Genomic DNA, 20,045 nt, shown 5'->3' with positions numbered 1-20,045 from the left:
ATTTCAATGCAAAATCTAGAGATAGCCTTAAACCTTTAACATTTCAAATACCACACAGATCTCTTCAAACACCGGGGAAAGATACAAACTCACAATTAAGAAGTTTACTCAACATAATCAAAATAAATTTAGTAAACCGATCGTATAGTCACCAACACTAAAACTTATTTTTCTACTACCGCAATAAAATTACCCAGGTTCGAATAAAATAACCATGTTCCGTAAGGAACATGGGTGACCTACAGTAGACCACAATTAATACACAAAAAAATACATACAATATTAAAGATAATAAACACATTTATTGAAAATTCCCACACATTATAACTTAAGATAGCTGGCCAGACTACCCCTACAAAATCTTTTAAAGTTACTCATAGTTTTTTTTTTATATCAATCTCATATTTAACATTATTCCATTAATACAAAAATCATCGTGAAACACGTCACAGTTCTTAATCATTTTAAGCAGGAACTCATAAGAGGTTAAATTCATTTAAAAAAACTAATTTAGAATAAAACATATTGAACATAGCACTTAAACACCAAAGCAAAGATTCACTTCCTCCAATTAGTTCAATTAACTTCTGACTATTAAACATTAAATAAAAAATTACTTTCTCAGCTAGAAATTTGGTAAAAATATCCAACTTTTATCTACTTAACATGACAACTCTTGCTTTAGTATTAAACATTTCCAAATTTAAAAGGATTATGTATCAAAATAAGACACCAAAGAAAATAAAAAAAGTCACTCACGAAATCGGCGTACCACCTTTGAGAGACTCAAGGAGCTGCCCAGATCCTATCGCCGAAACATTAACTTCCAAATCTTCATCGTTGTTTCCCGAACCAGAGCCTTTTCATAGTTCATAGTTTTCAATTTCCTCCGTTAAGCAGTACATTAACTCAATCAACTTCCCGTTTTCGAAGTTCCACTGAAGATAAGAGAAGGAGGTCCAAACGGGAGACAAAAGACCAAAGCAGACCTCAGGCGATGACGACCTTCCATATTTCCACTTTTTCTAAAGCAAAATAGATACTCCAGCACGAACGAGCAGTTCAGACTGTTCCACAAATGGGAAAAAGAAATCTCAGCGACGAAATTGAAAATAACAGGCCGCAAGAATTGCCGCCGTAAAAATTATTATTTAACTTTAAAATAATAATTTTTTTTCAGATATAACAGATGTGAAGGATGTAAAAAGAGTTCCATTGTACGCCATAAAATATGAGGCAGCTCAGTAAGCGACTCGTAGAGATCGCTACTCAGTCAGAGCTGTGCGAGTCTACGAGCCACTGGAGCGATTGATTGCTCGTTTAGGTTATTTATCTAGACAAGTCAATACTTGGATACTGAGTGAGAACAAACTGGCTCAAAAGTGCTGGAAATGTGGTACTGAAAGCCACATATGACGGCATTGCAGAACATCCCAGGGCGCGGAAAATAAACCACATGATTTGACCTCAGTGCCCTGAGACAGACCAGTAGTGGAAAGAATCCATTTCTAAAGTGCTGGAATTTCGGTGTAGAAGGCCACATACGAAAGAACTGCAGAATACCTCTGGGTACGAAAAATAAGACAGGCTATTTAACCACACAATTCAATGCCGTGGGACGGTAAAGGAGTGACAAGAAACCAAAGTTCTGGAACTGTAGAGCTGAAGGCCACGTACGACGGAACTGCAGAACACCCCTGGGTACGGAAAATAATATCATTTCCCAGCAACTTCGCAGGAAACAATTTAATGACCATATCGAGGAATCATAGTTGCCAGATAGTGAAAAAGGTCTTGTTTTAAAGCGCTCAAGATTTCTGCAGTAAGTGGCAACACTAATGGACTTTCTATCAATGGATGTATGGATGGAGTTCCTTGCAATATGATCTTTGACACATGAGCTAATGTTACAATCATTCGGAGAAATTTAGCTCAACAGTTTAAAGATAAACACATTTCGACGCCATTCTGTTTACCCTCGAGACTGCGTCTGGTGATAAAATCCCCATAGATGGGAAGTCAAATGCTAACACGTTTGGGAGTGCAGCCTACTATCATATGGCCCATATGGCAGATATTACAGATACTTGCATACTCGGATTGGACTTTTTAAAGAAATACGATTTTTCCTTGGACCTCAAAAATAACAAACTGCTTTCAGCATCAGAGGATATAACCATCCATCATCATAAGGGATCATCACCTGGAAACGCCGAATCCTTGTCTAAAAGACCTGGCTTAGAAAGCTGTCGAAATTATACTAGGGTGGAAGAGAAAAACAAGAATATTAGCTATTCTCCACGCCAGACGCTCATCGGTGGTGACCCTCGTCTTCCATGTGATGTCTTGTTTAGTCGCCCTCTGAATGCACCTTCATCGCCTAAAGGGTACGTACAAGATCGCGAGGCCCGGTTTGAAGTTATGCAAGAGCGAGTCAACTTAGCAAAGGAAAAGGTCTTAACTTAGCGAAGGAAAAGGTGAAGACCCGAAACGATACAAGAGCTGATGGACATCGATTCAACGAAGGAGGCAAGGTGTGGTTATGGAACCCGATTCGACGGAAAGGAGTCAATACTAAATTACAGTCTCTTTGGGGAGGTCCGTACACACTCCTAAAGAGGCTGAATGACGTCGTGGTTTGGATCCGTAATTAATTGAACTCTAAACCTAAAGTCGTTCATTGCGATAATTTAGCTCATTACTATGCCCATAATACATAGTATATAAAATTGTAGATTGTATTGTAAATAATGTAAGACTGTAAGGATCCTAAGTTTTACTAACGTTTATTTTATTTTAAATCTTTACTATCACTTCTTATTTTCTACTTCCGGCCAGAATTAAAAGCTTTAACTTATTTATGCAAATTTGTCTTGCGAACGCCAAGTACTTAAGTTGTGGCTTTTTGCCAAGCAAGAGAGAGGAAGGAGTTACTATAAGCAAGCCGCTTGCCATAGTAGTTTCACTCGGTTGCTGGTTGCCTTCGAGGCCAGAGGTTTAATCCTCTTGATAATTTTAAACGTATCGTAGTGTTAGCAGTTCTCTGTACTACATACGGCTTTTTGTTAATATATGGCCAATCTTTGAGTTAGGCACTTTTTGATTAATCCAAAGTTAGTTTAGTTAGAGTTTAGTTAATATTTTTATATTCTTACGTTCAGACCGCAAGTGGTTGGTCTCTGTATTCCGAAGTCCGGAAATCATTGTAAAGAGAGAAAAATAAAGGGTTTCGTATACCCTTTCTGTGTGTATTGTCTACTTCCCAAATTTATTGAACATAGCTTTAGTAAGCTCCCTGTTCCGAGTCAGGACAGTTAATGTTCCCTAAGCAAGTAAGGAGGAACACAGAACCTGATAAGACCACGGTCCTTTTAGTTTCTAAATGTGTATTTGATTTGACTTGTATTTAGTATTTGATAGTATTTGAATTGTTTTAAGTTGCTATTGCAATTATTGCTGTTTGTTACTGCAACAAAATGCTTATTGTTGCCTTAGTTGTAAGTTTGGCTTCCTAACCAGGAATTGTACAGCCCGGACGTACAGTCCTTGGGAAGGGGGCAGTGTTACGATTTTTGTATTTAATATGATATTTTAACAGAATTGTTATTAAATTGTTTCATTTCCCCGTGCAATGCTGCGCGTGACAAATTTGAAGAGAAAGCTAAGCTGAAAAAAATTAAAAATAGAGGCGCACGCGCATTTAATGAATAGATATTTCGTAATTGTACGTTTTTGTTTTTCGAGAAAATACGATAACATTCCCGTGCATTTAGAAAGCTTATATAAGCGGCATGAAAAACCTCTCAATACGTTGGTTATTTTATGAGATTTATTTAGAAAACTGCTGTTGTTTACTGTAGCGAATTCGCAGTGACATCGGATTAGCTTTCTCTACGTTTCTCTGCTTTGAATTAACGTTTTTAGTAGTTTAAAAGATAACTACTGTGAGATATTGGGATATTTTACGAATATCTGAGGAAATTTAAGCATTTTGTTTTATTTGCTGTGATAATAATAAATCTTATTCATTTTTCATCGCACTTGCGCATTCAATTCATGACGAACCCGTCCGCACGCAACATTATGAATAGAATTATAATAAATATTGACGGTATTACCTCAGGCAAAATATATAGAAATAAATTAATTTCGGTCTTATTATTTTAGTATATATTTGAACATAAAATATAAGGTCTTAACTTTCTCTAAAACGTACTTGATAAATTGTATTTGATAAACAGAGAAAAGTTAACAGAAATAACAGTTAACAGAAATAACCTGTACTAGAAAATATAAACTAAAATGCGATTTGAAATGTAATCATTTTTTGAAGATCGAAAGAGCAAAATTTTATTTTCTTACAGAAGTGAGCATGCATTCCATTAGTTTTTCAGTCGTAAATGTGGAAGACATAACGTTTTAAGCAAGCAAAGACATTTCTTACTCCTTACATAATGTTGATTACTTTTGCAGACACCAATTAAAATAATGTTTCAGGAACTCTGCAACCGTTTAACTCAGTCACATTTTGTAATAATTAGCTTATCAGACTCGAAATGACAAACTGCTCCTTCTCTTGTTCACCTCCTGCATTTTATCTTCTTATTATTATTCCAATTATATACATGTCATATTTATATTATTTTTGTATTTGCGGGTCTTATTTTTCTATTCATAGGATATTAAAAGTTTGAAAGATCAATTCATTCAAATCTCCGCTTTCTTCACAGAGCTAACGTGTTAAATTAAAATTTGAGATCTCTACTCAAGCAAACGTCATTTTTGGATTCACTCCCTGACAATTATACGGAAGATATAATTATTAAATACGAAAGACGTCTACAATTAGGGACACAGGTAAACAATTTCGATACATAAATGGACATAACGCACATTTATCTTTAGGACATGATTGGTGATTATGATCTTGATGAAAGCAAAACGTTTGACCAAAAACTTATTTTGTAAATCTTAAATTCTATTATCATAAGCTAATATTCAGATTTTATTTTTGTTCATTTTTTCACTAATAAACGTATATACACTTAAAAATAAGCTAAACGGATATATAAGAATTTATTGCATTCTCTAGTGTGTGCAATAGTAGTGTATGTGATTAGCCTTTCCAACTAACGGTAGTGCACTAGTACAGTATACTAGAGAGAAGAGACTGCTTGACCTAGGCTATTAGGAGTGCTTAACATGGTATATGACACCTGAAATCCAGAGGCAATCCACGGGGGCGAAAGCCACTAGTTGTCAATCACGGGCGACAAAAGAAAAATGCAAAGCCTTGCATTCTAAGTTCGGGTTACATATGTATGCAAGATAGGGCGATGAGTCCTCGCTGGTCACTTAAGGTAAAGAGAATGCTTGGCAAAGTCAATCCCCTGGGCTAACCAACATAGGCTAACCTGGAAGAGAGCCTTTATTATCGACCATGTAGCGATCACACAACCCGAGGCACACCTGACAGTACTGTTACGGTCCTTGCCGCGCTTGAACGAACCACCAGTGAAGCCTGATTATGTACCCAACGAGGCGAGTTTGCCTAAGTACAGGTCTGATGGTTGTTCCCCTCAGTCGACCCCCCAGGCTGGAGTTCCAACTAACAGTTGGAAGATACCCGATTGGAATTACAGTGAATTTGCTGCTAATTTTGCATATTTCATATTTTAAAATTGATAATGAATTTCTACGCTAATGAGCTAATGAACTTATATAAGAATTATTATATAAGAACATATATATAAGAAGAAAACTAATGAATTTATATAAGAAATTTTTCTTAACACACGAAAATTACAAACTATGTAACATATAAGCTGGCATAACCTGAAAAAATTAGCTTCGAAAGAAACAGAATTGGAATTAGAGTCATCAAGTCATTCAGAAAATACCCTGCTGAACATAAGACAAATTTCCTTCCTTAAAACAGGCCCACCAGCGGCCGAGCGGTAAAGTCGCTGAACACTGGTAGTTCGGTCCGAGGTTCGAATCCCGCGAACGGGCTGGCTGCATGGGCGTTTTCGTGGTTTTCCCCATGTGTAACGTATATACGAGTCAGTTTACCTTAGAAAGTCCTCCTCTTAGGCAGATAACCCTCGAGGCTTTGCCATAATCACACACACACACCTTCCTTAAAACACTTTCACAAAACCTACGAGTACATACAACGTATACGAGTAGCCTAATAGTTCATCACTTATTGCTTAATGCCTGTATTAAAAGCGAATGGTCTTAATTTCAGATAACTTTACACAAGCGAATACATTTATGTAACTTAATTTTCTTTTGCGTATAATGCATTCAACCTAGCAAGATTAAATATTGAAAGGTCATATTACATTATATCTTTTCTTTTGTAATTTTCTTTAAAAAAAATGCAGAATGATTTACGGTGTTATAAGACTACCTTATCAAACTAATACTGTTGTCTCAATTTGTTGCTCTTTTGGCCCTAAAGGATTACCTTCTCAAACAATAAGAAAGAGAATGCTGGAAAACCTTTCAGCATATACTGCGTTCTTGAAATAAATATTACGAAAATCTGTTTTTGGAAACGACCCATTAAATAATGAATTTCAGAAGACAAATCTCAGATACTTAAATCCCCTTCTTTGAATTGACTTCTAAATATATTTAAACTACGTATATGTTTCGAAAAATAAAATTGCCGGGAAATAGCTTCTTTGAGACGTTTACTATGTTTACCATTAAACAAATTGATCGGTTTCACTTTACTATTGCTTTCAGCCGTGATTCTTGTTTTAAGACTTTTCGAGTTCCCAAAATTTAAATGTTGCTTTACCGGTTTTTTTATTACCATTTTGGAGCCTAAACATATATTATCCGCAGAAGAAAAGCGTAACTAGCAAGCACTGGAATATATTTACGCGTCCTTCTGTAAAACCTCAAATTAACCGTTTTTTTATATATATATATATAAATATAAAAACATTTCGGAAACTAGCAAAATGAATTTATAGGGCAATATTCTCTTTAAAATATATAGAATATCATTACTTTCTTAGAACTAAAGCATCTAAATGCATTTGTTCTGATGATATCTGATACCTTTTGAGGTAATTTATATGTATACATTCTGATGACATTTTAGCAAAAATAACAAATAAAGTAAAATGAGAGTTTTTTATGCTTACATGCTTGCTTTTAAAACACTTTTTGAAGAAACAAGAAGCTATGGAATCAAATAAAATTTTGGTCCTTTATATATCCTAATCTCCAGTAAATGAATTAACATATTAAATTCCTATTAAAATACCCTTCTATAAATAACAATTACAATTCTAGTATTCACACCAGTCATAAAAGTGAGTAATACATGATCAGTATCAAATCGTTATTTATAACTAATTCATTTACAGCTAAAGTATTTGCATTAAAGTGAAGGATAATTCATACTATTAACTGGCTTCGATTAATCAATATTCACTGGCATGGCATAATTCCATCCTTTGTTATTCAAATGCAACCATCAGACGAGACTTCTTAATCATAAATAGTTTCAGGCTTTTAGAATTTCATTATTGTTATTTTATGCGTATGCTAAATATCTTAAAGCAAATTTCTTTAAATAAATGCTGCGCTGGTTATTCTGATATGTATACCAAATAATGCTATAATTGAAATCCACAGATCACCCTGTTTAGTATATTAAAAACGTAAAACTCTTAAGATAAACTATGCATTATTTAAGCATCCTAACGATCTGAAAAGGCTGGAAAAAATTCATTAATGTGCATAATACTTTGCCTTTTATGTGAAACAATTTTTGAATACACACACAATCTATTCATAATACGTAGCAGAATACATACTTATCATTGATAAAAAACAATACATTCTGATTTGAAATTAAAAAAATAATCATAACTAAGACAAAAACTTAGACCCTTACCCTTTGCTTTGATTTGACAACTTCATTCTGACGATCTGTATTTTCACCAATGACTTTACTTCCCCACAGAACGCAGCCTACCCAAGTATACGTGACAGCCATGCAACCCATTGGAATAACGTATGTTACGATCAGGAATACGATGTTGTACCTGAAAGAATATCAGTATCTAAACAAAGATGCAATAGCAAAGAATCTTTTACGTCATAATTTCGCATTAAGATAATATTTTGTATTTAAATATTCATCATGTAAATGTAAAAATTTCAGCATTTCAATAATAAATAATTAAAATTATAAAGTGAAGGATTTGTATACGTGCTATTAATATGAATACGGTTGTTCATAACTCCAAACATCAAGGAAAAGATTAAAGTACGATGAAAATATTACAAAGGATTACGTATCTAGACTATGTTTTAATATCTACATAACATTTTAATTACGTGTTATAATTGAAAATATAAAACGAATGTTTTCTGATACGTTTCTGAAGAGTTTTCTTTCTTAAATTAGGACATCATATAAGTTATCTGAATTTTTTTCTTAAATTTCAATTTCATAACTTAAAAGCTGATGATAGTTAACCTATATGTGATAATCTATAGTTAAGACAATATTAGTAGGAGAGGAACTCTCATGAAATTCGCGTGTAATAATTATAATCAAATATAGCGAAATCAGACTATTACTTTTACATGATTAAGAAATGTAATTAAAATGTAAATAAAATTTTTTTCGTCGAATTACTAAAATAACTTCATCAACGTATTAAAATATATGCTTTTTTAAAAAAACTCGCAAATTAAATTTAAATTGCGGAATTTTTTATTTTTGTTAATAGTTTTATAGCTGTAATAATTCATAAACAGCCTTTGCTTCCAGCTTTAAAACAGAAAATATAAGGATTCAGGAAAATTAAAAAGGTGATTTTGACCCTGATTCTAAAGTTCGTGAAAACAACATGTCACATGCATTAAATTTTAATAATTGAATTTATCTATCAAAAACCAGAGCCTTATTTTGTACACAAAAAGACAAAAATCCATGATGCGTTATAGTTAAAATGGAGTTAATGTACACAGCACGGGGAAATTATCCGACGAAAGTTAAAATCACATGAAAGAAAGAAATTGGGATATGCAAATAATTAGTATTTCAGCATATTCGGACGACGTAGGAGGGAAAAAGGACATCTGAAGCACTGCATAAAAGAAAAGCTGTCTAGTGGATTTCTCATTCGGAAATTGCATTTTAAAGTTGGAGTTTGCTCAGAATATCGTGTTATACCTCGAATAAGAAGCGAAAATGCTTACCAGCAACTTTCGAAATTCGATAGAGAGAGGATCGTTGCCTATCGAAAGTGCAGACTATCCTTCCACGATATCGCCAGTCTCTCTAGTCGACATCGAACCACTGTCATGCGAATATAGAACCAATGGACTGCTGAGGGTCATACTGAACAGCATGCAGGATCTCAACGCTCTCCCATGAATAACGACCGAGAGGACAGATATAGTATTGTGAGGTCAACCGTGCAACCACATCACGGATCATTAGCCAGTAATTGGGTGTGTTTGCAACACGCCTAGTGTCCGCTCGTACGGTACGTCGATGTTTTCAGCAACGTGGAGTACCAGTACGACAACCACTAATTCGGCCTCCCTTTTACAATGCAGTATAGAGAGAGATAGCGACTCTGGTGCGCCGAACGACAAAGCTGGCTGCAGAAGGGGCGCAACGTCGTCTTTCCAGACGAGTCCCGGTTATTCGAACAGTATTCTGGGGGTCGTACACGTGTCTGGAGGCTCTAGGGAGACCGCTCGTCACTTACTTGCATTTGATATTAGCATAGGGGCCTTACACCTAGTATATGGTTTGAGCAGACAGACAGAAAGAAGTACAGGAGGCACCAAAACATCGCCATATGCAAAACTGGTATCGCCCCACTGCACTAACCATTTATTGTAGTGCACCCTGACTGGACACGCTAAGGCCATGCTCGGACATTTGTATCTCGCACGTACGTATGTATGTATCTCGTATAATTAAAAAATGAGTAGTCTAAGAACGTTGAAAATTTGTATATAGGACTCCTATACCATGTAGTTGTGCACCTACCATTTGGGTAGCAAACGGCCGCAAGAAAAGTATATATATATATATACACTCTATTATTCGGCTAATCAGCTCAGTTTCTGCGTTCTTATATGTTTGTAAATTCAGCATTTTTTGCTTTAAAATTGATTGAATTATATTGTTCTGGTTAAGATTGTTATGCTTTTATTAACCTGCATGCAATAATTGCGGAATTATCAACATTTTAAAAGTTTTTTTAAGTGCGGCTAAGCCTAATTTTTGATTACCATGGCAGCCGTGTTTGTTTACATTTGAATCTTAGCAGAATAGTGGATTTGTTGCCAATCTAGAGAAACTAAGCTTCGCAGCAATAAAGTAACGTCTTCTTTTATTATTCCGAATTAAATTATGCTTAATTCATTCTGGAACTGTCATTTAAGTTATTAGCTTGTTTTGGCGTGGAAACTGTAATTTTATTTGTAAGAATTGTTTTTTAAGAGGTATCAGAAACCCTTATCCTGACAATGTTAAATTGGCCATTTTCGATGTACCTTTTCTCAAAATCTGCTCTAGATACAAGCTCGAAATTTTTTCTGTAATTAAAGTATACCTATTTGATTATACTGAAATGAGCTTTTGAAACATTTTGAATTTTAGAGGAAATTACAGGATATTTTGTTAGGCATAGTAAAATTTAGTACTTTTCTCACACAAAAAAAATTAAATTTTTTTTCTAAGTTTATTACAGAAAGCTCATTTCAGTAAATATTAGGAAACCTAAAAAATAAGCTGTAAAAAGTTTAGATACCTGTGAGCAGTAGTTCCTGAGAAAAGGTACATCGAGTATAAAAAAATCACAATTGGAGAGAAATGCGTTTTTATGTAAAAATCCTCATTGATCAAAGCAGTAGATGACAAATTAAAACTATATTTTTTTACAGTTCTAATTTTCATAGAGATTAAAGAATGGTATTTTTAGAAAGATAAAAGTGTAGAAAATTTGAAAATGCAAAAATCCGAAATCATAATTTTTTGAAGATTTTGGGGTTCCAACTCCCCTTAATTGTTTTAACTGTATTTGGTGTTTTATGTCCTTCTATAGCTCTCAAATGTTACTGAAAATATTCTGAATTTTTATATATTTTTGCCTTGCCACGAAGTGAGAACTGAATTAATTAGTAGCGCATGCGCATTAGGTTTACGGCGCTGAATCGTCAGCGAAATGCTGTTTCTTTTTTATTTTTTTAATTGCTATTATGCATCCTTTTAAATTTATTATCGTATTTGAATAGAACTCGTGGTAATTCTTCAGATGATATAATTTTTGTGCACTCTTAGTTATAAAATGAATGAGATGTAATGCTGTTACGTGAACCTAGCGGAGAAGTGTCGCTATGGTAAATAAAATAGTGAACTTTAAAGAGTGCATTTATTCTATTGTGGTTTATGCGCTATCCAAGAAGGTTTATTTGGAAATTCGTTAACTGTTAATTCAATATGTTTAAATGAAATGCAGGGAAATTGCATATAATTTAATATTCCCTACAAGTCGTGTGGTATACATATCAGATTTCTTGTTACGATAGCAGCCATATTTGTTTACACTAAAAGCTTATCAGCATAGTGAATTAACTGTTTCTGCACTTTCAGTGTCTTTTTGTCGAGTGAGACTAAAAGGAAATTTTTAGTTTTGTGCACCGAAAAATCTGCCTTCTTGCCTGCTGACCTAATTGCTTGTTTTTGCGTGGAAACTGTAAGTTTAATTGTAAAACTGTTTTTTTAATTGTTTTAACTGTACTTGGTGTTTTATGTTTTTCTATATCTTTCAGTTTTAATGAAAATAGTTTGAGTTTTTATGTGTTTTTGCCCTGTCGCGAAGTGAGAGCTGAATTAATTGAATAAGAAATATATCTGAGTGCATTGTGTTTCTATATAAGTGTTTCGTATTAGCAGCAAATATTGTCGCCATTCTGTCTCGGACAGAGCAGAATTTTTACAAGTAGCGCATGCGCATTAGGTAAGCGCCGCTGAATCGTGTGTGAAAAACTGTTTCTTTTTTATTTGTTTAATTTCTTTTTATACATCGTTTTAGATTCATTATAGCATTTGAATAGAACACGTGGCGACTATTAGATAATCTTTCAGATGGCATAATTTTTGCGCATTCTGATTTATAAAATGAATTAGATGTAACGTTGTTAAATGAACGTAGCGCCAGAGTGTGGCTATGGTAAATAAATGTAGTGAATTTTAAAAAGAGCATTTATTCTGTTGTGGTTTATGCGCTATCGACGAACTAGGTTTAATTCAATTCAATAAGTTTAAATGAAATGCGTGAAAAAATGCATATAATTTAGTATTCCGTACAACGGTGTCATGTGTTGTACACCACAGCTATTTTACGTAATTCCTTAACAAAAGGAATGATTTACAAAAAGAAATGTTAATGGTAAATCATTCTTAGCTTTAAGTTAAAACTGAGATAATTATTCTTCCTTATGTTAGTAAAACTCTTTTTCTATACCCATAAATCTTCCGTTTTCAACTGGTTATGCTATCTACGTTAGACAGCTATAAAAATTATTTTTCCATTAGATGCTAATTGAAGTTTAATGCGGTTAAACATCTTTGTGAGTATTCGCTATCATGTATAATTCATTGGTGGAATTTCAAATAAAAAAACTGAGATTGTTTTCAGCAACATTTTGAAGGGCCATTTATAAACTGCTAAACATGATTAATGACATTAAGAATACAGCATTAGAAACGTAATTAATATCGTATATTTATTAATATGTTATTAACATAAATATAATCAAGCGTCAGAAAGCCTGTTTCTGCCTTTAATCAAGACGAGAATTCTAATAAAAGAAGAAACCTGAAAGAGGCTACAATGTTTGCTATCTTGTCTTTTGTTGAGTAATAGCTTGCCATATTTGTCTCCATTCATGTACAGTTTTCTACTGAAACGCGAAAATGTCGTTCATCTGTTATTTATCGCCCATGTGCATAATTTATTTTGGGTCCTGCCTCAGTCGACACTAAACGTATTAGCTACATGGAGGTTTTGGTTTTTCTTTCCATAATAATAACTTTAAAAAATACAAGAGCACGCGCAAGTAACATTTAATAAATAGATATGTCGTAAGTGTACTCTTTTGCTTTCCAGAAACTTCGGAAAAAAACCAGAATATTCTCGTGCATGATTATAAAGCATATAAAAGCCAAAGCAAAACATCTCAGTTCAGTTGTTTATTAGTTGTTTACTTAGTTCTTGTTGTTGATTGCAGCGAATTCGCGGCGAGATCGGATTTGCTTTCTCTACACTTTCAATTGTGTTCTATTTAACGGTTTAATTGTTCAAAATATAACTACTGTGTGATACTTGGATATTGCACGAATATCTGTCATGAAAAATATCAGCATTTTGTTTTATTTCTTGTGATAAGAATAAATTTTATTAACTTTTCATCAGACTTGTGCATTCAATCTATTACGAACCCGTAAGCAGGCAACAATGTACATATACATAAATTTCTAATTTTGAAAATGTAAAATTTCTCATTTTGGCTTAATGACTGAAATATGTGCAAATATTCTAAATAACTTAATATAGCATATAATTTGTTTTTATTCTATAAGTAGTAACTTGAGTGATATGTCTTAATTATTCCCGAAGCTATTTATCAAATTTCGTAAATCGCAACGAAGAGTTTTACATGTACTCCCCGTGCATTTAAAACTTCCTCATCAGATATATAAGACCTTTATTGGATCTTGGCTTACACTTCATTAAATGTAAAATAATATATTTTCTAAACAGATGTTTTGCTACAATAAAAAAACGTTTTAGAGTGATTGAGTGAAAAGGCTAAATGTATTTTATATGCAATTGGTAAATTAAATATAAGTTAACTACTGTAAGGATAACTACTCTGTTGTGAAAGATTACAGAGTGTAGTCAAATATCCAACTGCAATACTTTCTCATTCGAGAATGAAAGTTTCAATATGAGCGTAAGATATGATTTTTGAAAATTTAATAAGTCAAATAATTTCGGCTGATACTTTTGCACAGCAGTACATTAGAGACAAATTATGTTAAAATGCGTTATTAAGCTAGACTATATTTTCATAATTTATATTTTTAAAGCTTTGCACTAATTTCAAGTTTCTAAAATATTTAGTTTAATTAATTCATAATACTATGATTTCAACTTTATAGTCAAGTTTACATTAGCTTTCACCAGGATGCAGGTGAGATGAGTGTATATAAAAACGTAATTCTTGAGAGTTAGGCAGAGATTTGCATGGTATAGGTACAGGTAAAAGTTGATGGGATGTCAGATTGCACCAGAGAGTTTTGGCAGGTACGGTCGGATTGAAGTATCGTGGACATCCAGTCTTTAATCACTGGTAGTGTGGGTACAGTTCTACTGCAATAACTGTTTTGACCGAAGCATCGAAATGCCCCATCTAACGAGTGCCTTGAAAAATGTTTGCAGTTGATGCTTTACAAATAACTTAGAGTATTTGCCACACTGAAACAATGATATTTGCTTTACCCTTTCTGTTACTTATGGTATCGACATTAACCTTTTTGTTAGACAAATCACTCGTGCTGTGAGTTAGAATTGAGCAAACCTTTGTGAGAATTTTGCACTGTGAATTTCTGTTTAATTTTAAATAACAATTTTTATGTTACATTTAGAACCTACAAGCAAGGTAGAGTATTTACAAACAGAAATCGTTGTTAACGTTGAAAAAATAAAAAGGTTCGTTTAAATATTTTATTGCTCTGAAATTGGACTTAATAAGTCTCCTGAGAGTCTCAGTACGGTACAAGTTAAACCAATTAAGTTGTAGTACCTTATAGGCTTTTTTAATGCACTTTATTTACCCGGTAAAATTTCGGTAATATACCCCGTATGTAGTTTTTCAATGTCAGATTTTCATGCCTGTCAGATTACATATACGTCATATCATATTATCAGAAGTATATAGATCAAGCTTAAAAATGAATTCAAACTATAAATGAAAAACAATTAAAGAACACAGATAATTTTATAACTGAACTGAATGGTAGAGAAAAACTGCTTTATGAGAGTCTAATGGTTTTGAATGTCATGCTTGTTATATCTCCAGATTGATTGGGGTTATCACGTTTGTCAAATCATGGTATGCCGGATTTCCAGTTGCAAAATACCCAATAGCTGTCAAGGCATATTATACATATGCGTTACATGAAGGCCCAAAATTTCGTAATTCTCGCCCTACTATTTTATAATTTATATATTTTACAGTCATATATATATATTATTGCCATATAGTACATATTAAAACAGAAATTTTATGGCCGTCAAATACAATATAATACTCTACATTTAATCACATGGTGTTCTTATTATACTTTAGTTTTGTTTTAGAATTGTTTGGCATAATATATAGAATATAGCAGGAGTTATGAAATTCCAAACAGCTGTCTCTTTCATATTCTGTCCAAACAAGAAACAATCAGTCAATGGGACAATGTAACGAATGAAATCAATTTATAGAATTCTCACATTGTTTGGTGAAAAAATTGCCTGCACGTTGAAGGGAATAATTGAAACTATATGAATTTGACAATAACCTCAAAGCATAGGTTGCAAATAAGATGTTTCATTCTTAGTATTATTCATTCACATTAAAATATTTGCCATTTGTAAAGTGTTCTTTAGCTTAGTTTAATGGTAACAGGAATGTCATGAAGGATGATACATTAGTTAACAAGATATGGCGATGGTACCCCATATGGTACCCGATAATATTCTGATGAATTATTAGTTATGTGATATTAATCTGAGTCCGCAATTCATCTTCATTTCGAAGGCGTCAGATAGAGACATTCATTAGACAGTCAGTAATATCCCACTGTATCTGAAATGGAAATAATTGTGCGGAAATTATTTGGCCAAAGAAAGTGAGATAACTTGACAATTTTAATACCGGCTTTTACTTTCCTTTTAGGGCTTCGTTTCAGTTATATATCGAAACAAGTATTATGCGTATATTATATATGGTTATATATATTATATATTATTATATATTGACAATCGTATGTTCATAATTTATAGCACAAATTATTCATATTTAGATGAGTAAATTAAGCATATAAATTTTAAGACTGTGCACTAAGAGAAAATTTTGAGTTTTAACGCTGTTTAACAGGAAAATAATTATCAAAAACGTATTATAAAATGTTATGCATATTAAAACACGCATCTTGTAATTTAGCATTTATTATTTTTTCTCAAGGTCTTAAGCAATTTGATGACAATTATTTAACACTGGCATTTGGAAACATATGTGATGTTAGTAAAACATTTCAGGCGATGAAAAATCTAATTATTAAAAATAAAATGTAAATTTGAAATATTATATTTTAATAAGTATATAAAGAACAGCCTTTTAAAATCTAGCGCAACAACTACAGCTGAAATTTTATGTATCAGAAAACAAAAGTTAAGTATCACTGTTTAACTGAATTTCTTCTCATGGCGCTTAAGTAGTTCTACATTGGAAAAATAACAAAAGTACTATAAACTCTCTCCTGAGCAAGACATGGCTTTTATCAATTCCTATCTTACTATTTAGGCAGTATAAACATTTAAAATTATCAATTAGGTACTGTTTTAGAGAGTGTATTAGACAGAAATATTATAATAAATAAGAAGCACATTGTTTTAATGCATTTCGTTTGTTGCAATTTTTTAGTTTGGAAGATATGTTAAAGGTTTTCTGCCGTAGGATTAGCCACTATTTTTTAAATTGACAGCTTTGAAGCATGCCTGAATAGTAACTATGAAATTCATCGTGGTGACAGATATACGCAAGCACAAACTTGAATGTCCCAGAAGCATAAAATAGTAGCAAAGTAGTAACGAAGAGAATGTATTAAGCTGTGCACATAAACTGTTATTTGTATTAAAATATTAAATTTAACCTTTAGAAAACCAAAGCCTTCGCTAACTTGTATGCTTAATATACCGAGGAGCTCAAAATTCTTTTCGGGATTGGCAGCAATTTCCTCCTTTCACCGTTCATTAACGCCCAAAGAGGTGTAACGATTTCAAATGGTAACCTTTCTAGGTCCTAACAAAGAAGTTTTAATTAGCCTTTAAAGAAAATCTGTCTGCAATAAACTTACACAATACATTTTGGAAAATTGCATCTGCTACTGTATACCTTAGTGAGAGGGAAGAAAACAATATAGCAATCTTGGCCGTTTTGGGCTGTTGTGGTCGTTTGAATGAAAGGCCGTCTGCCCGTTTGCACTTGAAAGTTTTAAACCGCAAAGATAGCACAAGTGGCTGGTTAACAATTTTTTATATCAGCTTAATTATTTCTGGTATTCATAAATAAAAATGAACGCTGATGAAAAGATAAATGCATTTTTATTTTAGACAATTCCAAACACAGCCGGTGGCCCCCAAGCTGCATATAGTGGGATGTACGTTTTAAAATGCATCTTAATTAACTCGTGATCAAATATTGTTCTCTCAAAACTATGCAATAATGTCCATCCTTTAGCCACCTTATCCAAACAATAGTTAAGGATATATTTCAAGATTTGGAGAAATTAAATTCGGTTGCTTGAAGAAAATCCCTTGTATATGGCAGACAGCGGTTATTACAAAACTCACTGCATTGATGGGCGAATATGCGTATGCAACTAACTCTATTTAATGAATTCACTGGGCACATAATTTGCGATCTTTGAAGCTACTTTTAAAATAAAAGAGAATAGGCTTAATTATCAAAATACAAAACTGAACAGACGTGCGCTCACATTTTATCTGCGAATAATTCTATTCTAAATGATATATGCGAAGAACTGAAATGGAATGAATTCGGGTCATTTTCCCTCACCTTGATAATGTATTAAGAATAACATGAAGTATTAAGAAGTTCCAATATCAGAGATCATGTTAATTGTTAAATAACATTTAAATATATTATGGATTATTTGTTAGATTTTTATGCGATGAGGTATAGCATGCTATACTGCGAATCGCATAGCGAAATACCTTGGGAGTTATTAACTGAAGTAATGTTTTTGAAGTTATTTGTTATTGCAGGAAATATCATTTATATTAAATATTATACAATTTTTGAAGAATTTGAGGTTATCCAAAATATGCAGAATTTATACCATCAAGGATGAAATTATGTATAATAAGTGGTCATCGTTATAGATCTAGCGAAATAAATTAGATCATTAAAACTACATTACGCGCCATATAAAATCAAAAATAATCCGGTAATAAAGAGTTACCTACACGTGATCGGCATACGATGTTCCAGGTTCTCCGTCCGGCCACACTAAATAACAAAGAGTTCGATGTCCTTGGTCAGGATACTTATACGTAATTGTGGTTGCATACAATAAGGGAGGAATAGAGACAATAGTGCTAAGAGACCACACTAAAAAGATGATAGAGCAGGCAAAAGTTTTAGTCATTCTTTGGCGTAATGGACGAGTGACGGCCACAAATCTGTAAGAAAATAAAGATTCATTAGAAATACACCATCTTTAGATAGAATATTCCTTCAGGGTCATAGGCTCTGAAGGAATAGTTAGAAATACACCTAACTATTCTTTCAGAGCCTATGACCCTCTGAACCTCCAACATTCCTGAATTTTAACTTAATACTACATTATCTTAAGATTGTAATGGATTAGGTTAGACAAATATTATCAAACGAATACTGATTATTGCATCACTTATTTCAAAATAAAAGTAGGGATAACACGTTTTTTAATGAAAAGAACGTAACAACATTAACGTACTTGAAGTATATTCCATATCAGATTTTGAGGGAAGAATCAAATCAGAAAATGAGTGAATTCACTGACTATAAATGAGATCAAGACTTATTCTAAAAATCCTAAATATTCTTGCAACAAAAGTGTATCACAGTAAATTAATAAACTTTAAAGTAAATTAAAACTCTACCTGTAAGGAAACGCTAGAAAACCCAAAAATAGCTAAAAACAACCTTAGTAATCTTAAATTGTAATTAGAAACTATTAAGTAATCTTAAGTTGTTGCTCAAGCCCTATCACTGATGCAGTCTTTGATTACATTTTGCTGAGAACTAACTATCTTTCGAAGTCAGGATCAGATCTGAAGAGGTCAAAATTTGAAATCAAAAGCAAAATTTTTGCGTAGTATGGTAAATGTTTACGTGAAACTTGAGAATGTTCTTTCGGCATATTTAATATTTATAAATGACAAAAACAAGTTTTAAGGCCTTGTCCGTTATATGTTTCTGCTCTTCTCTTGTCGAAATCCAAAAAAAGTAATATGCGCTATTTTAAAGATGGTCTTCAAGGATCAATCAATCGAAAACTATGTTAAGAATTAAACGAAACTTATTTTGCCATTTATTCAAATAAATTTAAAATTTCTAACTAAATGTAAGCTTATAAGGTATTTCTTCCCTCTTCTTTGCATGTCTTCGTGGCGTAGTGGTCAGAACACTCGGAGCGTATTCGAGAGGTTCGTGGCTCGAGTCCCGGCAAGGGCATTGCACATTTTTCATGTCTCCTCCTTTAAAAAAACACCTAATTCTCTACAAACTTTCTAACGAAATAAATTTAAACTTTCTAATCATTTTGCTTTTAAAACAGTTATTATCCTAACTCTTAGTTGTATTACCGCTGATACATTCGAGTATCTCTGCTAAAGCCTACACGTACCTACGAAGTTACACGTACCACAGATTGAGAACCAAGGGTAGAGATGATTAGGTTCGAACCTGCAATTACTGCAAATAGTATCCTTTTTAGTGCAAATGTTTATTATAACACAAAATTGAAATGTTAGTTGAGAAGCGTCAACGAACTTCACCAAACGAAGTAAAGTGTTATTAAAATCAAACAGTGACTTATTTACAAACGAAAAAATACTTCTTTGATACAAATTTTTTTAAATATTTAGATAGAATATTAATTTTATATAAAATGGTAAATCTGTACCAAATTTATTGCATTCTCGTTT

The 20,045-nt window shown here is 32.9% G+C and overlaps 1 protein-coding gene across 1 annotated transcript in view; it reads right to left on the bottom strand.

The window, feature by feature from the left end:
- LOC118189265 (tachykinin-like peptides receptor 86C) overlaps positions 1-20,045 on the bottom strand; it is a 279,647-nt gene that overhangs the window by 53,245 nt on the left and 206,357 nt on the right. The window contains exons 3-4 of the mRNA XM_035359844.2: positions 18,321-18,536; positions 7,922-8,072 (exon numbers count right to left, since the gene is read on the bottom strand). Of these exons, the coding sequence (XP_035215735.1) occupies positions 7,922-8,072; positions 18,321-18,536 (367 nt within the window). The remainder of the gene's footprint in view (positions 1-7,921; positions 8,073-18,320; positions 18,537-20,045) is intronic.

Source organism: Stegodyphus dumicola, chromosome 2, assembly GCF_044657685.1.
Source record: "Stegodyphus dumicola isolate Sdum_Otavi_A_Nest chromosome 2, ASM4465768v1".
NCBI lineage: Eukaryota > Metazoa > Arthropoda > Arachnida > Araneae > Eresidae > Stegodyphus > Stegodyphus dumicola.
The sequence above is the reverse complement of the archived record's forward strand: the minus strand, read 5'-3'. Positions and strand labels throughout refer to the sequence as shown.